Source organism: Misgurnus anguillicaudatus, chromosome 24, assembly GCF_027580225.2.
Source record: "Misgurnus anguillicaudatus chromosome 24, ASM2758022v2, whole genome shotgun sequence".
Lineage (NCBI taxonomy): Eukaryota > Metazoa > Chordata > Actinopteri > Cypriniformes > Cobitidae > Misgurnus > Misgurnus anguillicaudatus.
Genome location: NC_073360.2, coordinates 22,809,216 through 22,833,216, shown reverse-complemented (window position 1 = coordinate 22,833,216; position 24,001 = coordinate 22,809,216). Strand labels below are relative to the sequence as shown.

The 24,001-nt window shown below is 38.0% G+C and overlaps 1 protein-coding gene across 4 annotated transcripts in view; it reads left to right on the top strand.

The window, feature by feature from the left end:
• The window catches only part of pitpnm3 (PITPNM family member 3), a 127,167-nt gene extending 103,743 nt beyond the window's left edge, over positions 1-23,424 (top strand). For all 4 annotated transcript variants that reach the window (XM_055196648.2, XM_055196647.2, XM_055196646.2 and 1 more), the window contains 10 exons: positions 3,311-3,511; positions 5,809-5,957; positions 9,257-9,373; positions 15,615-15,731; positions 15,983-16,131; positions 16,389-16,538; positions 16,898-17,081; positions 18,805-18,933; positions 19,037-19,401; positions 21,172-23,424. In XM_055196648.2, the coding sequence (XP_055052623.2) occupies positions 3,311-3,511; positions 5,809-5,957; positions 9,257-9,373; positions 15,615-15,731; positions 15,983-16,131; positions 16,389-16,538; positions 16,898-17,081; positions 18,805-18,933; positions 19,037-19,357 (1,517 nt within the window). In that variant the 3' untranslated portion in view covers positions 19,358-19,401; positions 21,172-23,424. The remainder of the gene's footprint in view (positions 1-3,310; positions 3,512-5,808; positions 5,958-9,256; positions 9,374-15,614; positions 15,732-15,982; positions 16,132-16,388; positions 16,539-16,897; positions 17,082-18,804; positions 18,934-19,036; positions 19,402-21,171) is intronic.
• Positions 23,425-24,001: the final 577 nt, after the last annotated feature.

Here is a 24,001-nt window from a genome sequence, read left to right as displayed (position 1 = left end):
CACTTTAATGCATTAATGCTGCATCTGTGCTCTATTGGTGCTCACTAAGGTTTTGTTCACACTGCACACAAATTTGATTTGGATTTCAAATTCAATCTTTGGGACTGACTTTTTGCAAGTGATGAAGTCTGATCCATTGGTTCAGGATAGTGTAGTGTATGTACAATGGTTGCTCTAGTAAAGATACAGTGATGCCAGAAGAGTTTAGTTTTAGACTGGGCTCCAAATAATATCAATACTTTGTATGATCCTACATTAAGTGTCTTACACCAGATGATAAAAAACCTTTTTCAAATCTGATCCATTCAGACTGAGATGTATCTCAAAAAGTCTAAGATAGATTAGATTTAAAGGGACAATAAGTAGGATTTACCCCCATCTAGTGGTAAAATTGTATTTTGCATTCAAACGAACAGTGCTCTCTAGCGCCTTGCTTTTCCAAATGCGTCTTGCAACTACGGTAGCCATTATGTAATCACTGATCTCCGTGTCCTTTTCAGCTAGTTCATGTGTTCTGAATGAAAACACGTTGTGGAAACGTGTTGGTAGGCAAGTCCTTTTTGTCACTCTCTGCTATTATAGTTTATCAATACGGTGGAACGACATGGAAGCCTCCTTGGACAATGTTAGTAAAGAGAAAAGTCATTAGCAGAGGTCATTTGACACCAACGAGGACATATTTATGAATAAAGACATTGATTTTGATGAATAAAACACTTAAAACCCTACTTACTGTCCCTTTAAAAAAAGTTCCTTACTTTTGTAATTCAAGGATCAGATTTAATGTGTACAGTATTTCAATGAGTACCTTAATGTATTTGAGTCAAATTTGTTAAAAATCTGTCAGTCCAAATTCTACTGTATGTGATCTAAGTGTTAAACTGATGTCTCCTATTGGAATAGCTGAGATCACAAAAACATTATAGAACGTTTCAGCAGTAACAACATAAACAAGCGGCTGTCGCGGTCCGCACGTAACTTCCGGTAAACGCCGTTAAGAATAAATAGCAACAAAGTTCTTTAAATGTAGTTTATTTATATAACAAGCAAACAAACAACAACACATAGATTACATAGGAAACCAAAACATTTGTTAGTTTCGACGAGGCATTTGTTCAATAGATCAGTTTAGCAACTAGTCAGACCATTAAAAAATCTAAACCGGAAGTAAAGTTTGGATCCAGACGTGTATCTCGTGCGTCTGATGAAACCGTCTATATGAACAGTTTAAAGCGATACTCAGCCAAATATCAAAATTACCCCATTTAACCCCATAACTTTATAAACTATAAAAACAAGCTTCCGGTAACGGCACATCTTGGACGCAATGATATTACCCAGCACCTGAAAATAGTTCCCTTGGTAACTTTCAGTAGCAGGGGACTATTTTCGGGCAGTGCGTAATATCACTACGCCTGCTGCAGCCATGTTATGGCAGCAAAGTCCTTGATTATTACACCAGAATGAGAGTATAGTTCCTAGAAAATTGCAACTTTTAATTATCTGTTAGCCTTAGTAGTACACGATGTAACTACAGAAGAGTCAAGTTTTAAATAGGAAAAATATCAAAACTCTTTGGTAATTTTTGAGTGCAATGCTAATGGTCTAATCAGATTCAATGGATTGTGCTAAGCTATGCTAAAAGTGGAAACGCCAGACCTGGAAATCAGCTGAATGAATTCCAAAATTGTAAAAATTGAATGTTTAATTCTAGGTGAGCTAGAAAATGAGCATATTTTCAAAAAAAGTGGAGTGTCCCTTTAATCCCAATGAAAAGACATGTTGTAAAAAGGCCTATTTCTCACATAGACTGTTGTGCTTTGGTAACCACTGTATTGTTAGTTGATCTGTGTTTCTGCATAAAGCGCAGTCTTCTCTCCCATTTTCATCCAGGCTTGGGATAACAGCACCATCTGATTCCTGGCCACGCTTTCTCAAGCAAGCGTTCCTTCAAATTTATATTCTGCGGCCGGCTCCGGGGCCTTTAGTGACATGAGAAATTAAACAGCGCAGCCATGCAGCCAAGCCCGGGCAAAAACTCCCCGGAAAAGGTCAAGATGAGAGACCGCTGAGCTTAATGCTGCAAAACTGAATCCAGACAGATCAGCAAAACGCTCGGCTCTCCGAAGCTTGTATGAATTCTGGCTGTGTTTTGTACGGACATATGTGCATTCAGAACACGCATCTGCTCGGCTCTCAGAGATGACCGGAAGGCAATAAAATCGCAGGCTGGTTCTGATGACCAGCACTGATAACGCCGCCCCTGCTTTAAATTCACACCCGGTTTCCCCACCTCGCTCATCTCCCAGCCCTCCGTGTCCCCTTTTCAGACCCCTATTATAAACAGCCAATCATCATAATTGTAGTGACTGTCATAGCTGAAGCCCTGTCTGTACAGTATGATGCTGGCAAATGAGAGACATCAATTTGCTGGGATGATGTCAGGTGCACTTTGTCACCTCTAGTTCTGCCAGGGTCACACACACATGCATGATTGTGGTTGAGCCCGTGATGTGGCCAAACTAATGGGCTGTTTTGTACACAGGCTGCTTGACTAATGAAAATAGATTCAATCTGGCCCTGTCAGAAATAACAGGCTGTGTGTTTGTGAGGTATCAGCCGGAAGAGGGCGGAAAGAAGAACACTTAATCCCTGTCAGGAAACATTTACCGTAGGGCTGTTGCACAAACTTAGTTTGACATAGTGGTGTGTTATTATGAGAGTGAAAGGGATGCTTTTGTTGTCTTGGTTGTGCAATGGCTTAAACGGGAATCTCTGAGGATTGTAGTCTATAATTTATTCTCATTCTTTCTTTCTCTCAATTTCTCTATCTCTGTTTTCCACCATATTAGATAAATTGTTTTGACTGCAATGCCGTATGGGATTGCATCACCAGAAAGGATGAATGCTGTTTTATCATTTGTCCAAAACAAGGTTTCTTAAAGTGAGGCAGGTTTATTATGCAACCCTTTGGAATCAGGTTGGGTTCACCTACACGTATAAATCTATAAAATGCTGTATTGGTAGCTGACTAGGTTCTGTAACAAACTTCAGTCTGTATATTTAAAGTACAAGTGAGTTTTATTTATAGACATGCGTAGAAAACAAACAGATACACAGAGTTGTGCCTCACAGGTTGCAACCAATTTAACATAAACTTTCAGAAACATGACAAATGAACATAAACTAAACAAACAAATACATTATTTTAAACTTGGAGTAAGTAAAACACAGACAGTTCAAACTGACAATTGCATAAATGTCTTAACATATCGAACTCTTACCATCATACTTTTTGCATTTCCTCCAGTCGATGACATCCACAGCTACCCGGACGTGTTTCTGCACGGCAGCACGGTTCCATCGAGCGCCCCTCACTCCTCCACTTCCCAGTCTGAACGGAGCGCAGTTGGCCGGGTGGGTGGCGAGGTCCGCAGGTCCAGTTTGACCAGCATGGACAGCCAGTTGTCGGGCTGCTGGGAGAGCAGGCTGAGCAGCACCATTGCCAACAGTGAGTAGGCAACGGGTGGGCGAGCTCCAGGAACAAAAGTCTCTTAGCTTCCCTCCCGCACCAAGTGTTTGTCTTTGGTCTTTTGTGAAATTCGCTCTTTACACTGCACTGCGCAAACCTCATAATTAGTGATGCTTTTTGCTCTTTGGCCCAGAGGCCCAGTGTTGGGTCTCTGTGCTGCCAAAACTCTTAAACTAGATTATTTGTCTGCCACAATGGAGCAACATGCCATTATGGCCATTGTTAGTCTATAGAATGGTAGTTTTAGACATTTGCCTTTATACGGGTGATTCTCACGAAAACTTGGTTTTAAAAATGTCAAGCATGAAAATGTAAAAATTGCTTTAATTTACTTTTTTTCCCACCAGACATTGAAAAACAGTCTGGAGTAAATGGGAACATTAACTTTTACTTATCATTTAACACTTTTTGTAACATAATTTAAAAAATTAGTCCTAAAAAATCTCATTACCGCAACAGTCAGAAAACATCAACACTGACATATTTTCAAAATGACATGACAAAGCTGAAAGAACATAATTTGGAGATTCTGCACATGCATTTAAAATCAAAGTATTATGCTTTTATTAATTAAATTAACATTTAATAAGCATCTGTTGCGGTAATGATAATCAAAATGTCGTGTAAGCATTCTGACAAGACAATATTTCAAATTAACTGTAAAAAAATGATCTTACCTGGTAGCCATCTTGAAGTAACTTGTCCATGTGCTTGGTCACTCAAAATCAAACTTTATTAAAATTCTGTATGTGTGCTTAAACTGTTCTCAAAAAGTGTTGCGGAGGATGAGAACATCAGGCATGGACACATCATTTTCCTAATTTTTCTTCATTATTATTATACATGAATATTCAGTAAATATTTTTTCTGTCATCTAAAGTAGTCTAGCAAAACATCCATTTATTTTTTTTCTTAATATTTTTGTGTTAATTTGATTAAATTACAACCTAATGCATGTTCAAACACAGCCGGACACATTGCGGTAATGAGAATTTCAGCAGAAAATGAGATACAATTTACAATTATAAATTCTTATGTTTAAATCACATATTGTGCAAGGTAGAACACAGTATTGTGTTAATTCTGATGCTTTTTAATGTTACTATATTACACATTTTAAAGCTAAAATCATTAGTGCCGTGGTGTTTCAATGGTTTCGTGAGAATTACCCATACAGTGGTAATATGGAAGCAGGTGTGTTAAATATGAAGAGTTTGGTTACAAAATGGATGAAAATTAAAGATGGCTACACTGTCAGCAGATCGTGTCACGACCGGGAGAAGCAGGTGTGTTAAATATGAAGAGTTTGGTTACAAAATGAGATTTTTTAAATGTTTCAAATATCTTGTTTTGTGATTGTGCATTCCAATTGATAGTTTGTATCAGCATTTATCGTCGCATCCCTTAAAAAAAGACTTATGCGGCTTTCACATAGGAAGCGGTGTGCGCTACGCTCGTCGCTGGGTTCAGGGCAGCCAAGCGATTTGTGCTCTGCTGGCCAGACAAAAGTAGGCGGGTTTTCAATAACTTACTACAGTGTTTATATTTGCGTTAAATAGTCGATGAGGAATACAGAGACTGATGTTGCCCGTCTCCATTTCACGTAACTTTAAGCTGCCTACCTACAAGCTACTTGGCTTAAATTGCTTGAATTGCTACGTGTTTCCATGACACAGCTTTCCTTCCGATGTCTCTGTAGGAGCATAAACTTGTATTATAAAGCTCTGGGAATTCCGAGTATAAGCTTTTCGTCCATTTTGCTTGTTTGGATGCCCCGTTTCTATTGGACGCGCGGGTAATCGTCACAGAGCGCAGCGCAAAAGGTAAACTATTTTGAACTTTGACCGCGGCGGGGGCACAAGCTGCCCTCTGCTGCACTCGCGCTTTGCTCGACGCAACAAAAAACTGCCCTCGCGCAACGCAAGCCATTGAAATGAATGGGTTTCATAGCGCAGCACATACCGCGTCCTATGTAAAAGCCGCATTAAAGTCATACTTTCTGTGTGTATTGAATTGATTTAATACACGAGTTCCACAATTTGTATTGAATTACTGAAATAAATGACATTTTCCATGACATTCTAATTTATTTATGGGCGCCTGTATATAGTATTTTCCTATAGCTCAACTACCAAACATTGCAGTTCAAAGGTCATGGGTTTAATTTCCAATGAACAGACATACTGATAAAATGTGTAGCTTGAATGCAATGTAAGTCACTTTGGATATAATGCTGAATGCATAAATGTAAATGTGTTTTTGTTTTTATGTCATAGTCTCTAGCAGTTGGTGGGGCTCTAAGCGGTTGGATTACGCTCTGTACTGTCCAGATGTCCTCACTTCGTTTCCCACAGTGGCTTTGCCTCACCTGTTCCATGCATCATATTGGGAGTCCACTGATGTGGTCGCCTTTCTTTTGCGACAGGTACATTCAGAGTCTGAACTGTTATTGTGTTTAGTTTTTTTTATTGTGTTTTAACCAGCCTAATTTGGTTAAAGGGGCGCTCCACTTTTTTTAAAAGGCTCATTTTCCAGCTCCCCTAGAGAAAAAAAACATTTGATTTTTAATGTTTTGGAATCCACTCAGCTGATCTCCGGGTCTGGTGTTACCACTTTTAGCATAGCTTAGCATAATCCATTGAATCTGATTAGACCATTAGCATCGCGCCAAAACATAACCAAAGAGTTTCTATATTTTTTCCTATTTAAAACTTGACTCATCTGTAGTTACATCGTGTACTTAGATCGACGGAAAATTTAAAGTTGCAAATTTCTAGGCAAATATGGAACCATACTCTCATTCTGGCGTAATAATCAGTGACTTAACTGATGTAACATGGCAGCAGCAAGCGTAGTGATATTATGCACTGACCGAAAATAGTCCCCTGCCATAGAAAGTAACCAAGGGGACTATTTTCGGTCTGTGCGTAAGTAAAACACAGACAGTTCAAACTGACAATTGCATAAATGTCTTACATATCGAACTCTTACCATGACCGAAAATAGTCCCCTGCCATAGAAAGTAACCAAGGGGACTATTTTAATAATCAAGGAACTTTGCTGCCGAACCATGCATGCAGCAGGCGCAAAAAAATTACGCAGTGCCTGAAAATAGTCCCAACTGCAACTCTGCAACTTCACAAACTTAGTGCCGATCACATTGAAAGTTACCTATTTTTGGGCGCTGTGTAATTTCATTGCACCTGCTGCACCCATGTTACAGCAGCTGGAGCTGGAAAGTGAGCCTATTTTCAAAAAAAGTGGAGTGTTCCTTTAAAGATTAGACTTCTTATAAAACAAATTGGGTTAAAGCAGGTTAAAATTCACATACAGTGGATTAATGGAATGAATTGAGATCATAGAAACCCCCTGACAACCAGCCAGAACATCCTAGCAACTGCATCCCGCTACTCCTAGCAACCATTCTTTCTGATTATTGCTTATCTCATGCCAGAGGAATCAAATTAGTGTTACGTGACAAGACTGCAAGACTTGACTTTTAACACAAAAAGATTTTGAATGGCCAACCTCTATCTGTCCTTAATCAAACGAGTCTCACTGCATCTCTTTCTCTCTACCCACTCTTCTTGATATGTTCCTATCTTTTTTCTTTTGTGCCGAAAAGTTTGATGTATGCAAAGCAGGAGAATATCCGTTATAATATGCCCTTTATATTCACATCATTCGTACTTCGAGCCGGGAGACAAATAAATCTGACACATCCATTAATAGGCACCCCAGCTTCACTTTCAGAGATATTTGAAGATCAAATAGTTGATGTAGTTATCAATGCACATCTATGGAGTGTCATATTCAAATGTGCTTTTTCTATGACATTGATCCTTAAAAAGCTGCAGCATAGCAAAGAAGTATTCATTTTTTATAAGTATATCATTTAAAAAAAAATTCTAATCGTCTTTATCTTAATGGCAAAGAAAGATTGACACAGTTGCAGTTGAAGCGTTGAATTGAGGGGTTTCACACATGAGTTCAGTTTTAGGCTTTGCTTACATGTTATATTTAATCAGTCTGATCTGCTTAGTGTAGGATCAGTTTTAATGCATGCTGATAGGGTAAAGCTTAAAGAAGGATAGTGTAAATACATATTTTTAAGTTGGTGAGCATGAACCTGTGACATATTTATTTTATACAGGCAGTACACATACTGTACAAATACCTGTTATCTGTTCAAAATTGCCATGATTTTGAAGAAAATCCCCAAGTTCAACAGGCACCTTCAGAAAATCTCTAACCCTTATGAGTACTCGGTATGAAAGAGGGATAAACACTGTCCTGTTGATCCGGCTCCTGTTACAGCAGCAAAGAAGTTTCATCTATACCCAAATCCACTGAGCGATTTATTTTTCAAATACCAAAGGTTATAAAATCCATCTAGCATTCAGTTGTGTATTACTCATAGCAGTGCTTTATAAGACAGTGTGAAAAGAGATAAAATGATAGAAATGTTAGCTTAGCTTTTTTTACTTTGGGCAGATGTAAAATACTAGATGTTGTATTACATATGTGTTTATGCATTCTTATTTAGTTAAAAGTAACTGGTAAAATTATAGCTTTTGAGGAATTACAGTATGTGTTGTTATCCACAGATGTTTATCTTTAAGAAAAGTAGTTTTCTTTTTATCTGTGGTTGGATGAAAAACGGTTATAGGTAAAAGGTGTAATTTTTCAGTGCTAAAATATTCTCTTTTATCCCTGACTTTTTATCGGTTGATCCTTCAAAACGTGTAAACACTTTGGGAATATCAAAACATTGCCGTACTTTTAGGCTGCATTTACACTGTCACAAAAAATCGGATTTAGTGCTCACATCTGACACAGATCGGATATTGCAGCATGTGTGTAAACACAAGATCTGATTTTTTCCTATCCGATCTGAGCCACTTCCAAATGTGGATATTTATCGGATACATATCCGAAATCAGACATCCAGACTGCGTCTAAACACACATATCCGATTCAGCTTGATTATGATGTCAGTGTTGCACGACCTTTTGCACTGACCGTCATCATTTCACACCTGAAGTAAGGAGGAGTTAACACGCGGCTGCACCTGGATGCAATGCCAACGCAAATTAAAGAGCATTAAAGCTAAGTATTAGGAAGTTAAGGATCACAATTGCAGTATTCATGACAGAATGACTTGCCCATTTTATGAGCAACTGGAGCGAATTTTGAACGGTAAACCTAGCTGCCGACCCCTAGAAATTAATGGCGGTTTTTCAGAGGAAGACGTGATGACAGAGAGACAGTGTAGATGATGAGTATGCCGAAGGTAATCATTAACAATGGCCTTTACTTTAATAAATAATTGATGATGATATTAATGTTAGATAGCCAACACTATACCCAGTTAAGCTAGCATTCTGTCTGGGCAGAAGTTTAATGTAAACACGGACATTGCATATGAGGCCTGTCTAAAGTATGTGTAAACAGACAAGACAAAAATCGGATATGTTCAAAAGATCGGATCGGTGCTTTAAAATTTGAAGTGTAAATGCAGCCTTAGAAAATCCCAGCCAGCTTGACACATCAATGTTGATGTGAATTTTGAGGGAAGCCACCATTTTGTCCGACCAATAGTGTATGCAAGAGCACAATCATTGAAAACTATTCTTGTTAATTTGTTTGACATAGAAAATAAACAAAAATAAACAGCCTCACGGTGATTGATTGGTTGCAATTTTCCATGTGATTGATTGACAGGTGATGCACTGCGACGCTGTGAAAACCCAAGAGAATGACAACGCTGACTCCGCCCCCTTTTCACCTTCTAGTCCAAGAGAGAAGTGGCTACGAAGACGAACACATGTCAAGCTTAGGGTGAGCATGACATTATTGCCTCCACACTATTTCTACATTTAAATGCATGTAGGTTAATTTTGTATAAGGTAGTAGGAATGCAGGGCTGTTCACAGGTACCCGAAAATCCCTTGCGGTAGCTCTGCCACCATATTTATTTATGCTACGGTCAGCTGTTCTTCCACCTTCACTTAGCTCTCAATGTGATACATAAAGGGTTAATTTGGTTGGTTGTTGTCACATGAACTGCGATGTACCTGCTGCAACATCCACAAAAGTTGAGATTTTATAGATGGTATTGGTGCAATGTACGATAGATGCGCCTGGAAAAAAGGCGCATGGGTGTCTACATAGGGCTGTCACAATGATTAAATAATCATCTCATTGTGATTGTTTGGCCTCAGCGTGATGATTTCAGATCACCGCAATGATTGCACATCTGTTTTAAAAACACAAGGGGGAGCTGCAGCGCCTTTATAAGCGAGACTGTACAGTATGGTGCTCCTTAACTGACAGTGTAACGTGATACATTGCAAAGCCATTCAATACAGTGGAAAAAAACAGTATTTAAAGAAATGCTAAACTTTAATAAGTGGTATGAACTGCCAATTAAAACATACATTTCCAAAGAGCAATTCCAAATTTAGGGAAGTGAAGGATGCTTTTCCTAAGGATCTGTAAGGAATTGATTTTTTTGCAGCCACTATATGTGGTCCAGTACTAATATGACCTTTTCTGGTGTAGTCAGTATATTTTTATTGCATTTTTATTTTCAGTTATTTTTCAGACAAACTTTGTGTTTATTTCTTATGAAGAATTTTCAGTTTTTAAAAGATGTATTGATTAAATAATTATGTGTATTGATTTTTACTGCCAGGTAAACCTTGCAAAATATTTAATTTAAATAATCACAACAATGTGTGAAATAATTTCATGAACAAAAAAAAGAGAGATTAAATGTCGAAGCAATAAAACAGGCAATTAATCATCATAATCGCCACAATTTATCAGACAATTATCCGTCAGCCAATTTTTATAATCGTGACAGCCCTACGTCTACATTTAAAGGCGGAGTGCACAATGTTTGAAAGCCATTGTTGATATTTGATAAATCACCTAAACAAACACGCCCCTACCCCAATAGAATCTGGACCTTCTTTTAAAACAGTGGTTTTCAAACTGGGGGCCGCGAGATGGTGCCAGGGGGGCCCTAGTTTTATGACATTTTATTAAATACATTAGTTTATCATGAATTCTGTGTAATTAAACCTAAAAAAATTGGCTACTAACCAAAAGCACTACTTTTTTGTATAATTTAATGTTTTTTTTTTATTAAAATGTTGAGTTTTAGAACAGTTTTTCTCATAAATTTTCTTTGGGGGGCCGCGAAGGAATGAACCGTACACAAGGGGGGCCACACGCTGAAAAAGTTTGGGAACCACTGTTTTAAAAGACCCGCCCCACACATACGCAACCCAGGCAAGGATGTCGGTTAGTAGACACGCTTCTTACTGCTGATTGGCTACAAGTGTGTTTTGGTAGTCGGCCCGTCTCCTTTTCCAAAGCGTTTTTCAAACATTGTGCACTCCGCCTTTAAAATAACAAACTCGAGTGCAAAAAAGCGCATCATGTGAGCGACCTCATAGATCTCTTTACAGCTTAAAGACATCGACTGAAAATAACAATAGGAACTTTCATTCTTGTGATTTATTATATGCCGTAATTAATTGAATGCATACCTCTACGCATGGTCTGCAGGCAAACAGGCAGACAGCGCACACACATCCCTCCACAAGTAAACTGTGGACTGCAGCAGAGACCCGACATTGTACAGGAACTAAAAATATCCCACCTTTTCCATGGCTTTGAGTTTTTCAAACGCTTCACAATAGCTCTGTATGTGTGGGCAGAAATCTGCTCTTTACAAAAATAAGCATCATGTTTGACCTTGATTCACTGCATAGAGACACATCAATACAATTACCTAACAGTGCAAACGAAAACTGCTTCTGCAGGTTTGTTTCCGCGCTCACTCACTTCATATAAACACTATCCTGAAGAATTATGCCTGGTTCTTCATTGAGGTTAAGTATAGCTCACCGAAACACTTTGGCATTGCCAGTGCTACTTTCTCTTTTAAGAGTGAATGGTGTTTTGATCAGCCAGGACCTTGATCTAAAATCGCAGTTATTTCTTTCACCTGCGGTGCCACTCTAAATGCACTGATGGCCTCGGTGGAGTTTGATCAGAGTGCTTGCAAGCCTTTCATGTACATATGTTGTTTCCAAAGACTCTTGATGGGCTCTTTCAGACACTTAATGCCATGTATATGTGGAGTCGGATACAGAGGACTGGTTTTAGTCAGCAATGGTTCTTTTGAAGAATTTTTCATGTTTACATTTATGATTTTGGCACTTCACTTAGTATTTTTATGTAAAATATGGGCAGTTTCTCGGACAGGGTTTACAGGACTAGGCCTTAGTTATATTAGGACATTAAGGTATTTTTTACAAACATACCTTACATAAAACATTTATTGTGTGCATCATCATGAGACAAAACAATGGCACTGATATATTTAAGATGTCACTGTAAGGTTTTATCAGTTAAGACCATTTTTAGTCTAGGACTAGGCTTAAGCTGTGTCTAGGAAACAGCTCCATTTAGAAAAGTAAATAGATTACATTGCATTACATATGGCATTTTTCATTATGTTTCTTGTATTGATAATTTGACATCAGACTGCTGTGGGCATTACATGCACCAAGAAAACCTGTTTTTCTTTAAAACAGAAGAATGTTTCTTCTTCAAAAGCCATTAAATAATCATTGCTATGTTACTAACATTATTTACAGGAATCATCACTCAAAGCAAATGATATTGCATTTCCATATGATTTTTGGTCACACTTTACATTAGGTGTCTTTAACTACTATATACCTGCATAAGAAAACATGCATACAATCAGTGGCGGCCATTGACTTCTTTTCTGCTAGTTTCCACCCTGCGCAATTATAATTTTCACGTTTAGCGCCGCGTTGATTAAATAGCAAATGCATTTGCGCCCCCTTTTGCGCCCATGGGCGTTCTGGTCTGGTGTGTTCAGGCGCATTGTTGGCAAGTTGCTATTTTGAGGCAACTAAAATAGACTACGCCATTGACCAACAAAAACTTGCTCTAAAGTCTAAAGTCAATGGTGCAATATGTTTTTTTTTATTTAAAGAGCGCATTAGTAATATGCGCCTATAAATGGGACGACAATGCGGGTTTGCTTAAAACATAAAAACTGACGCTGTCCAAGTGCTGAACCTTGTGGAGAGCCGTTTGTAAATTCTTTATCTTCTGTTTGTTACAAATAAAGTATTTTTAGAGTACAAACCTTTTCTTACATACAAATTATTTTTTGATGATATTGGATAGCCATACATTTAAAGCAATTAAAAGCCTGCTTTTTACTTCCATGACTAAATGAAAACGAGTTTAAAAGGTTTTAATGAAAAAATAACAATTTCAATACAAGTGAAAAACATTAATCTTAAACTGGGGATCTTCTTCCTCCGCTTAGTTTTTCCGTTTACAAAGTCCGTCATCTAAATAGGAATTAAACATAGCGCCAGCGCAACAGGCTTTTAAAGGGGATGAGAGCTGAGACTCTCATTGGTTTATTGCACGTTACGCCCAAAATACTCCCATTAATCATTAAAAAAATAGGACCAGCCATTTTCGACTATGCGCTCGGCGCACAAACCATTTTTTCCGTCGTTAAATTAGCAACTGTGGATTCGGACATGCCCATTTAGACGTTGCGCTTTGCGCTTTAGACAATGTGCTTAGATCGTAAATCTAAAAAATGATGAGCAACACAGATGACACTCCGAACACATATTTTGATCTTAATCTGGGGAAACATATGGGAATTAATTGGCAAAATTAATATAGACTATATCATATACAAACATAAAATATTTTGTTTGGCCATAAGCAAACCTGGATGCAAGGTACAAATTTAATAAATGACGTTTGGTAAAAGGAAAGAAAAATATTACTCCAAACTTTTGAACGGTAATGTGTGAACTGCAAAAAAATGACTTTCTTACATTGTATTTTTATCTTGTTTTCAATAGAAATATCAAAAAATTCTTAAATTAAGATGCTTTTTCTTGATGAGCAAAATGACCAAAGAAAATAAGTCTAGTTGTTAGACAGAAAATATACATTTTAAGTGAATTTGTGCTTAAAACAAGCGAATGAGGCAAGAAAAAAAATCTTGAAATATGTTTACTTTTTTCTTAGACACTTAATTTAAAAAAAATTCTCACACCTTTGGCAGATATTTTTGCTTGTTTTAAGCACACATTCACTTAATTTTTTTTTCTAAAAAACTAGACTTATTTTCTAAGGTCATTTTGCACATCAAGAAAATACTTGAAAATACTATCTTGATTTAAGAATTTTTAGATATTTCTACTGAAAACAAGACAAAAATATGTATGAAAGTCTTTTTTGCAGTGTATTGTTACAAAAGATTTTTATTTTAAATAAATTGTGTTCTTTTTTTTAACTTATGATTTTTTTTTATTCATCAACGAATCCTGATACATGCACTCATCAAGCCTAGATTTTATTTTATCAAAAATCCTTCAGAAATCATTCTAGTAAGCAGTGTGCATGGTACAAAAATTATGCTTCAAGATTTTTTTTTAACTACATTTACATTACTCTTATAGGAAACTTTGCAATTTTTACAAATTCCCAGTTTATTCCCACTAATTCCTGTTAATTCCCATGGAAAGTTCCCAGCCATTAAAATTCCCAGAATTTTGCCACCCTAGCTGTACCCTTTCAAAAAGTACCCCTTTGCACCCAAAGAGCTTATATTAATACCACAGAGGTACATATTGGTGCCAAAGAGTGCATATCAGTATTTCAAAGGTACATATTATTTCCTCAAAGGTACACTTGGTACCAAATGTATACATATCTCTTATTTAAATTCTTATACCGTGTAGTGACTTGAATTCATTCCAGAGTCATGCATGTTTTATTTCCCAGTGATCTACTCCTGCGTTAGGAGCTGTTTTGTGGAATGCACTGTGACATTTCACTACACCTGTCAGCTGTTACAGTCTCATGGCTGTGATCCGTCATAGCCGATGAGTGTCTGAGGATCCGCTCAGGTGTGCAGCTGCGCGCTGTCATAACACATATGGCAATGTGATGCATGTTGCCTGTCTGTGCGTGCGTAGTGCATCCATACGTATTTGTTTGAAAGCCCTTCATGTGACAGTCATATATGAGCACATGCCAGGATGAATTTTTGACCGACTTCATCAACATGCAAATGTCTGCAAGCTGGGAAATGTTTGACTGCATCATTAAATGAAAAATCTGAGCCATCAGGCTTATTAGCTTGTGTGGGCTAATGATTTATGGGGCTGCACGGCTATGGGTGGTTTAATGGTGCCACGCTAACATGACAGCATAACATTAACAATGTCAAAGCACTTAGCGACTAAACGCATGGAAGTCATTTGTTTTACGTGAGTTTTAGCAAACAAAAACCAATAGAGCTGCTTACAGTTTAACTGCATGCAAATACAACCAAACAACACCGATGGTTCTTAGTGAACTGGTTCCTAACCACTGGTTTATTTGCTAAATGCCAGCAAGCAGTATTTCAAAGGTCACTGTTACACATTAATCTTACAGGATTAGACCTACAGTACAGCCTGGTTAAGATAGATAAGCTTCAATATCCTGTTAGATTTCTTCACCATGGTAGTTTGTATATAAGTGAAACACCTTGAATTGAGCACATATGAGAACATTTATAAATTCAAATGATGTAAAGCTTTGCCTTTCCCCAGTGGAGGAAAACCTTCTGGCATTTATCTCCCGTGTTTGCCCCCGTGGAGGTGAATAACTGCGGCCAGTTATTTGCGAAATTTGCATAGCTTTGCATTTTGGCTGCTTTAATTTTCCATTTAAGTTCAGCTGCATCAGCAGGCACCGTAAGGTTTATCGTCCCTGGGCTTTTTGTGTCACACAGCTTCTACTAAAATAAAATGTATTAAATGCAAAAAGCATTTAAACCTGACACCCTCTTGTGGATGGACTTACATGGGTATTATACTGCCACCTTTCTCATTTATCACGTATAGCGATATTATCAGTGTCATATTTTGCCACCTCATTATTTACATTTCACCATTGTTTTTCATAACAGATGCTCACCCTTTTTTCCCCCTTTTTCTCTCTGCAGAATGTCACCGGCAACCACAGAGTTAATGATGTCATCGCCACCGAGGACGGGCCACAGACGCTGGTTGGTCGCTTTATGTATGGACCGCTGGATATGGTGACCCTGACTGGTGAAAAGGTGAGAGAGATGGATTCACATATGCTGAAATACATTAATATAGACGCTAGGATTCATACAGTCACATAAAGCATTTGTGTACATGCACATGCAATTTGAAAAACACTTAGATTTGCACTTCCTGGGCAAAGTATCAGTTTTTAAGGCGTTAATGTAAACACTGTCTGTTGTGTGATGATAACTGAATGTAAACAAGATGAACAGAAATTGTGTTTTGGTGACATCATTCCTCTATATTTTTACCTCATCAGGTGGATGTGTACGTGATGACCCAGCCACAGTCTGGTCGCTGGGTGCATCTAGACACTGAAGTCACCAACAGCAGTGGCAGGGTGACCTACACCATCCCCAAAGCCAAAAAGCTGGCTGTGGGGGTCTATCCCATCAAAATGGTCGTCAAGTAGGTCAAAGCCCAGAGGTCTCTTTATTCCAAAAGGTCTCTGAAGATTATTTGTAATGTGGCAAAATAGTCACGCTCTCAGTGTTGTCTCAGCGGGAATCATTTGTGAGGATACTAAAGTGGGTTCAATTGGCACTCATAAAATTCTCGCCCTCAGGGTTAAAGGAAGACAACTCCGCTCTATTAAATAGATATCAGGCCACGTGCTTCATCAAGAAGTGAATCTTTGTGTTTCCCCTGATCCTTTATCTCTGCAGGGGAGACCAGACGAGCGCGGAGGCCTTCCTGACGGTGCTGCCGCGGGGAATGGACTGTGTCGTCTTTAGCATTGACGGTTCATTTGCTGCTAGCGTCTCCATCATGGGCAGCGACCCGAAAGTACGACCTGGAGCTGTAGATGTGGTCAGGTAACAGATTTTGTATGTGGCTGTGTATGAGAGAGAGAGAGAGAGAAAGAGAGAATCAATGGTTTTATTTGATGCCATAGCAATATTGAAAAGAACCGCTTCTCCAGTGAAGCACAATTGGATTTAATTTAATAGAGAGATAGCAAAATGCTGATATCATGTATCAGATGGAGTGTAGTATTCACAAATGGAGAATATTGGGTTGTCTCCCGGATTGTCCTTGGGAAAAATGTACTGCTTGTCAAATGCAATCTGTTGCTGGACTAGGCGGCATTAGTATCCAAGAATCAGTCCCCGAATGTTTTTCATCAAGCATCGCGGGATTGTACAGAGGCTGAATTAAAGTATTTTGTGTGTAGACACTGGCAGGACCTGGGATACCTGATTATTTACATCACCGGCCGTCCAGACATGCAGAAGCAGAGGGTGGTCTCCTGGCTTTCTCAACACAACTTTCCACAGGGAATGATCTTCTTCTCAGAGGGATTGGTCCACGACCCACTTCGTCAGAAAACGATCTTCCTCAGGAACCTGGTACATGAGGTAAGTCTTGTATTATAATAAAACACATACAGGGGCCGTTTCTCAATCCAAAGGCTGCAGCCTGCGGAGGTCGCATATGCAGGGTGCATACATCATCAAGCCTGGTTTATTTAAGTGAACTGACCATTACATTCCCAAGTCATAAGCATATTAAACAATTTATTATTAACTTAAAATAACAGTCAACTTTATAATTGTTAATATTCTGAAACAAGACAGTCTTGATGATGTATGCAGCCTAGAAATGCGACCTCCAGAGGCTGCAGCCTTCGCATTTAGACACGGACAGTGTCTGGGACCATTAGTGCATTATTGGTATAACATCCCAAAAGCTAAAGGAATATTCCACTTTCATAAAAAATCCCGATATTTTACTCACCCCATCCAAGTTGTTTATATGTCTTTTTTGTTCAGTATAGAAGAAATTATTATTATTTTTTTTTTTAGAAAAGCATTCCAGGATTTCTCTCAATTTAATGGACTTTATTGGACCTCAACAGTTTACAGTTTCTATGCGGTTTAAAATTGCACTTTTAAAAAATATTCACTTTCAAACCACAACGTCTCGTCTTGCACCAGTCGTGTGAAGCGCCAGTGCGACCTTGCGTATTGCGTAAGCATGCCAAAAGGTCACGCATCACATATGAAACATTTTGCGGACCATTTTAAACAATAAACTGACCCAAAGACATTATATTAGTATCATTCAACATACAACAATGTCGGAACGGTCCTCTTCCTCCCCACTTGTAAACACTGGGGCGTAGTTTTGCATACGCCATGTGTGACCTTTTAACGGCATTACACAATACATAAGGTCGCATTGGCGCATCACATGGCTAGTGCAAGATGAAAAGTTGTGGTTTAAAAGTGCTTATTTTTTATTTTTATTATTTATATTTTTTATGGCAATCATTTTGCTAGATAAGACCCTTATGCCTTGTTTGGGATCATTTAGAGCCCTTTGAAACTGCATTGAAACTGTACACTGTTGGGGTCCAATGAAGTCTATTAAATTGAGAAAAATCCTGGAATGTTTTCCTAAAAAAAAAACACTTTAATTTCTTGTCAACTGAACAAAGAAAGACAAACATTTTGGATGATTTTTTTTTTCATTTAAAAAATCCTGTTAATTTACAACAGGATTTTTTATGAAAGTGGAATATTCCTTTAAATTTAATTTAATAGCATTTGATCTTATGCAAAACTTATGCAAATTATGATTTCCCATGTATGCATATTTTAAGATTGCAGAATCTTTTGTGCTTTAATAAAAGCATGGATATGTTAACAAATTGTGTTATTTGTTTAGTGACCTACAAGTAGTAAATAATCTCTATACTCTCAGAAAAAGGTAAAAAGTTGTCACTGGGGGATGGTACCTTTTAAAAAGGTCCTAATATGTATTATTTTGATAAAGATAGTTTCTTTGAAGTACCAAAATGCACCAGGTACATTTTTCTGATATTGTATTTTATGCTTTAAATTTTTTAAAACGAATATTTTGTTTTCTGGTTTACATTAGATTTAAAATACCACTTTGTCAATGTGACATTTAGACCCTACTGTATCTTCTTCCCAGCGTTCTTTACTTCTTCCCTGGGTTCATTTCTCTCACGCTTACTTCCCCTGTCACACACATGAGTAGTCACAGGAAGTGAAGGTGTTCTCAAATCGTAACCTCAGGCTGTCCATCACACTTGCTCTTTTCTCATTTTGGCAGTGTCACATTAAAATCAACTGCGCCTACGGCTCCATGAAGGACATTTCGGTCTACAGCATGCTGGGACTCAGCCCCAACCAGATATATATTGTTGGACGGCCCTCAAAGAAATACCAGAATCAGTGCCAGGTTAACCAACTTTAATTCTTTTACTTTCATTTAACCTTGATATTGTTGTCTCCCATGTCTTTTTTGCTGTGTATCTGATCTCATCTGGTATATGATCCGACAGTTCCTGAGCGAAGGCTACGCGGTACACCTCTCCTCCCTGCAGTTCAACCACAGAGCCCGACCCAAGAAGACCTCTTCGGTGCGCATGGTGCTGCGAAAGGGGTCGTTTGGTCTGTCTGCCAAACCGGACTTCCTGTGCAAGCGCACGCACCTGCGTCGCACGATGTCGGTCCAGCAGCCTGACCCGCCCATTACATCCAACCCTAAACCGGAGCGAGCTCAAAGTCAGCCTGAGTCGGACAAGGATCACGGGGGTGGAGGAGGAGTGGGTCATGGGGTGTGGGGACGGGGGTCTATGCATCGTGGTGACACCACTCCCTGACCAAAGAGATGTGGAAATGGAGGAGATGATCTCTCAGTGAACAGGTGAGATTTAGTGCAGAACTGGATACTGTATATGACCCTGTCTGTAAAATGCAAAGTAAAGTCTTATAATCTAATTTTGAGATTTGGAGCATCACTCACGCTGATTTCAGTCTTTGACATGGCCTTACTTGCCCAATATTAAATATATCAAGGTATTATGTATACGGGTGATTCTCACGAAATCCAGACTTAGAAGGTGTCCAGCATCAGAATTTTTAAAAAGCCCTTGAAGCCAATTTTTTTGCACATATAAGATTAAGGTCTGAACTTACTAACCATCATTTTTAGAGGATTTAAAAATATTTCCTATAGAATTATTTACATTTTTTAGATTATCATTATCAAAAATCATCATTACCGCAACATGATATTACATTAAATATTTGCATTTCCAAACTCATGTTTCGGTAATGAGAACTAAAAAGTTGTCTAGGTACTATGACAAACAAAATTTCAACTTTTATCTGGAAAGAAAAAATAAGAACTGCTTAGCTGGTAGCCATCTTGAGTGTCACAGTCAATTATGTCCCTCCCAACATATTTTTTTTTTTGAAAATGTTAGTTCATTGAGGGCTTAAACAATTATTGAAAATAGTTGCGGAGGATGAGAACATTGGTCTTGGACACATTTATATTCCTTATTATTGTCTCTACATTTACCAATGATCATCAAATACATAATGTGTCTTTACTGTAAATGTTTATAGTTTAACATGCACTGAAGCTTTTTATTTTTTAGATTTTTTTATTATAAATATTTCCATGTCAAAGAATCCAAATCCAGTCATGGACACGTTGCGGTAATGAAAATTTCTTCCTTAAATGTGGAAAAAACAACAAAATTGGTTCATAATATGATGTCATTTGAAATCATGTGCAAAATAGTACATGAAGAGATGTTTGTAACTGTATGCTTCTTATTTTGATACTCTTACTTTGCATATCAAAATGTTTCATGACACCTCATAAGTCTATTTTCGCGAGAATCACCCATACGCCTATTATAAAAAAGGTGTGTTTTTGCTCTATTTCATCTTATTTTGCTTTGAAATAACAGGCTGGGGTTGGCAAAGCAGAGTTTAATGACCTCTCTCCTCTGTGATATTTTGAAATATGTGGCAGGTCTGTAGTTCAGATTTAAATTTCAAATGAAGAGACCCCGTCGAGCACAAATCCAATATTCTCACCACCAGTCCGTTGCATCAAAACTCCTGCAGTAAAATATTCCTAAATTGGATCTCAGCATCACCGAATTCATTGCCAAAATTTATATTCATACCCCAGAAAGACCCCCACAGCATTAGTCTCCGATGTCCCCGAATGATTTAGCCGTTTTGTTCCGTCAAATATGAAAAAGTGATTAGAGACGGTATCAGTGGCCCGACATCCTTCTGAAGTCTCCGGTTAAATCGGGGTACCACCCCAAGCGCCGTATCATTCATAATCAGGATGTAAAAAAGGCTGAGGGATTATTAATAGAGACTGAGCCTCCCACCGAACTTCCCTTCACGCCGCAGAAGTCCGCATGCAAATGTGCAATTTAAGGGCTCCACTGTGGGCCCAATGATCTGCAAATAGAGTGTACAGACATGTCCCAAATCCAGCTCCAAATAATGTTTGCCTGATGAGATAAATCCCAACAGAAGCCTTTCAGGCTCTTCGGGAAACGGTTGCTCAAATGATTTTCGTAATGAAATGGATGTTTAAATGTGTTTGAGTGTGACTGCTGTGTAAAGCGTTCTTTAATTCTCTTCTTCTCCATCTCCACAGCATCCTTGCATCCTTTCAGGCCTCTGCTGATTTTGACTGAAACACAAATAAGATCAATCTCGACTGATATGATAAAAACTGCTCAGCAAAGGACCCACGGATCTGGCATAGATTTATCGTTGCCTAAACCCTGATACACCAGCTCACTGCTTTTCTGTATTCAACAGCTGGAGTAGAGTTTGCGGGATTGTTTCTGAATCAATTTGTGAGCTGTTTTTCAACCAACTGTGAGTCGCTGGAGATGTAAGCAACGTTTTATTGTGATGCATTTTAACATGTGATGCATAATGGTCACAAAAATGGAAAGTTTACAAGGTGAAGGATGAGCTTTATACTAGATTTGCCAAAGTTTGCAAGATTATTACCGTCATATTGTAGTTTTGTTTAGTCCATGTAAAATAGTGAGCAACTAGCAAGCAAATCCGTAAATTGAATTTACTGTCCTTGGGTCAGAAATTCTGATCACAAGTCTATACACATCACATTAACAGTTTTTCAATGTAATTGTTTACCAACGACTCTGTGATACAATATATTTCCTGTATACAACTGTGGTTGGTCGCTTAACATGTCAGTCTGGTGGTATCTTTCTAAAGTGAGGCCTGATAAGGCGTCTAAAGGAAGATATTTTCTGATAAAACATCAAATTTCAAGCTTAAGCAATACACACCATGAAATAAAGAGAGTGTGTAACCTGCCGTTCGGACGGGTCGTATAGTGCTGACACCGGCAATAATCTCTCCGTTTTAATATTGCAGTCATTTATCTGCTCTATGGGTGGCTGTCTGCGGGCCGCTTGTGGCCAGACGGACTTGCAAACTGTACATTAACCTTGTGTGCCAGCGTGGCGACCCCTCGTGAACTCTGTCGCCACCGCTTATGTTCAGCCAAAACAGAGCCCGAGAGCGACAACCTGCTCCCACCATGCGTTCACTGATAGTAAATCTGGAAGATATTTACAACCGTCAATGGTTTTACTCGTGCCTGTCTCTTACTCGTGTTGTAAATATACGTAAGCGACACTTGAGATGAAACAAATATGTTTGATGTATTTGCATGTGGCAATAGCTGGCTGCAAAAACACACATCCTTATAACAAGATGCATTTATTTGAGAAGAAAACAACATGTGAATTAATGATTTACTTAAGAAATAACTAATCAGTCTTAATCTCGACATTTTTCTTTTCAAGCAAACCCTTTTGAGGAATATTTTCTGTTCACCTTTATATACCAAATGATCATTTTAAATTTGTATTGTACAGTGATCGTGGTTGTCAATATGTCGTCTTGTTAACCAGTTTAGAGGTTTGACGACAAACACTGATATTGTTTACATGTATCTCACACACGCACGCGCGCACACACACACATACACGAGTGGTCGCAATGGTCTTGTTTAAGTACATATACTATATTAGTATCTTCTACTTTACTTGAGGGAAACTTTGGTGTTACGGTAAACTACTGTGTTTGATCGAAGGACTATCAGGCTCACAATGCTGGCTTTTAAAATCACAGATATCCATAGTTCTTGTAACGTCCCATTTTTCTTTAATCGTTCCTGGTTTTTGGTATTTTGTATTGGGCTGTCTATTGAAAATTGTAATTTGCAGAAGTATTTATGTAATGGTATTTTCTTGTATATTTAACTGTAAATGTTTATAGTACTCTTAAGATCGTCTGTATTTACTATACGTGTGCGTACATATAAATATGCAAGTCTGTCCGTATTTTCAAACGGAAATGTAAGGTATCTTTTGTATTTATTGTATATATTTGTACTTCAGAAATCGTACTAGTGGCCTTTTGTTTCTCCACAAAGACCCTCCGATGTTTAAACGTATAAACTGAGCCTGTAATTTGTGTCAATGAAACCACGACAATGGAGATTTTATAGACAGACTTTATTTTTAATTCTTTCGTGTGTGTGTGACAATGTGGGGCAGTGTTTCTAATGAAGTCTTTGCTGATTCGTCGTATATACAGTATATGAATGTTTTCAATCTTACCACTATGTATATTTATTTGTCGAATATCTATATTCTCGGATGTTGAGTGATAAAGTACATTTGTATTTTTGAAAAGCTGTCAAGTGAGCGTAAAAACCGCGGAAGGTCTCTTGACTATAACAATTATTGTGGTTTATGATCCAGTTGGTCTATTTCAGTGGATTCACCTGTACCAAGCTGTATCAACAAATGTGTTACAATCTCACTTCAATAAACCAGCTAGTTAACTCGTCATTATTAAACTTGTCTGATATATTTATGTAAACTTTAGCTCTCAAATACATTGAACTGTTTTATCAAAGTTGTGAAAAGGTGACCTTTTCTCTGACACTTATCATCTCACACACACAGTATATGAGAGAGCTCTGTTATCATTTTAATTATACTGTCAGACTCTAGATGAACTATTTTATTCCTTAATATGTATGCAAATCCGAACCACCCTATTCAATCCCTGTTCTGTTGGTGTAAATGGTCTTTGAGTTATTTGAAACCACCCAGCTCATTCGCTCACATATTTTTCACCTTCCCTATCTGTCACTGGGATGGTACCCTTTTAAAAAATACACATTTGCATCTAAAGAGTTCATATATTAGTACCTCATATGTACATATTGCTACCAAAGAGTGCATATAAGTACCTTTAAGGTGCATATTGGTTCCAACTAAATGGTAAATACAGTACTGTGCAAAAGTCTTAGGCCACCACCACCAGACTTGTTTTAATGCCCATCCATATTTATTTTTTAATCTATTTTATTAAGTTGGCGTTTTTCAAACATCGTGGACTCCGCCTTTAAGATACAAACAGGAAATATG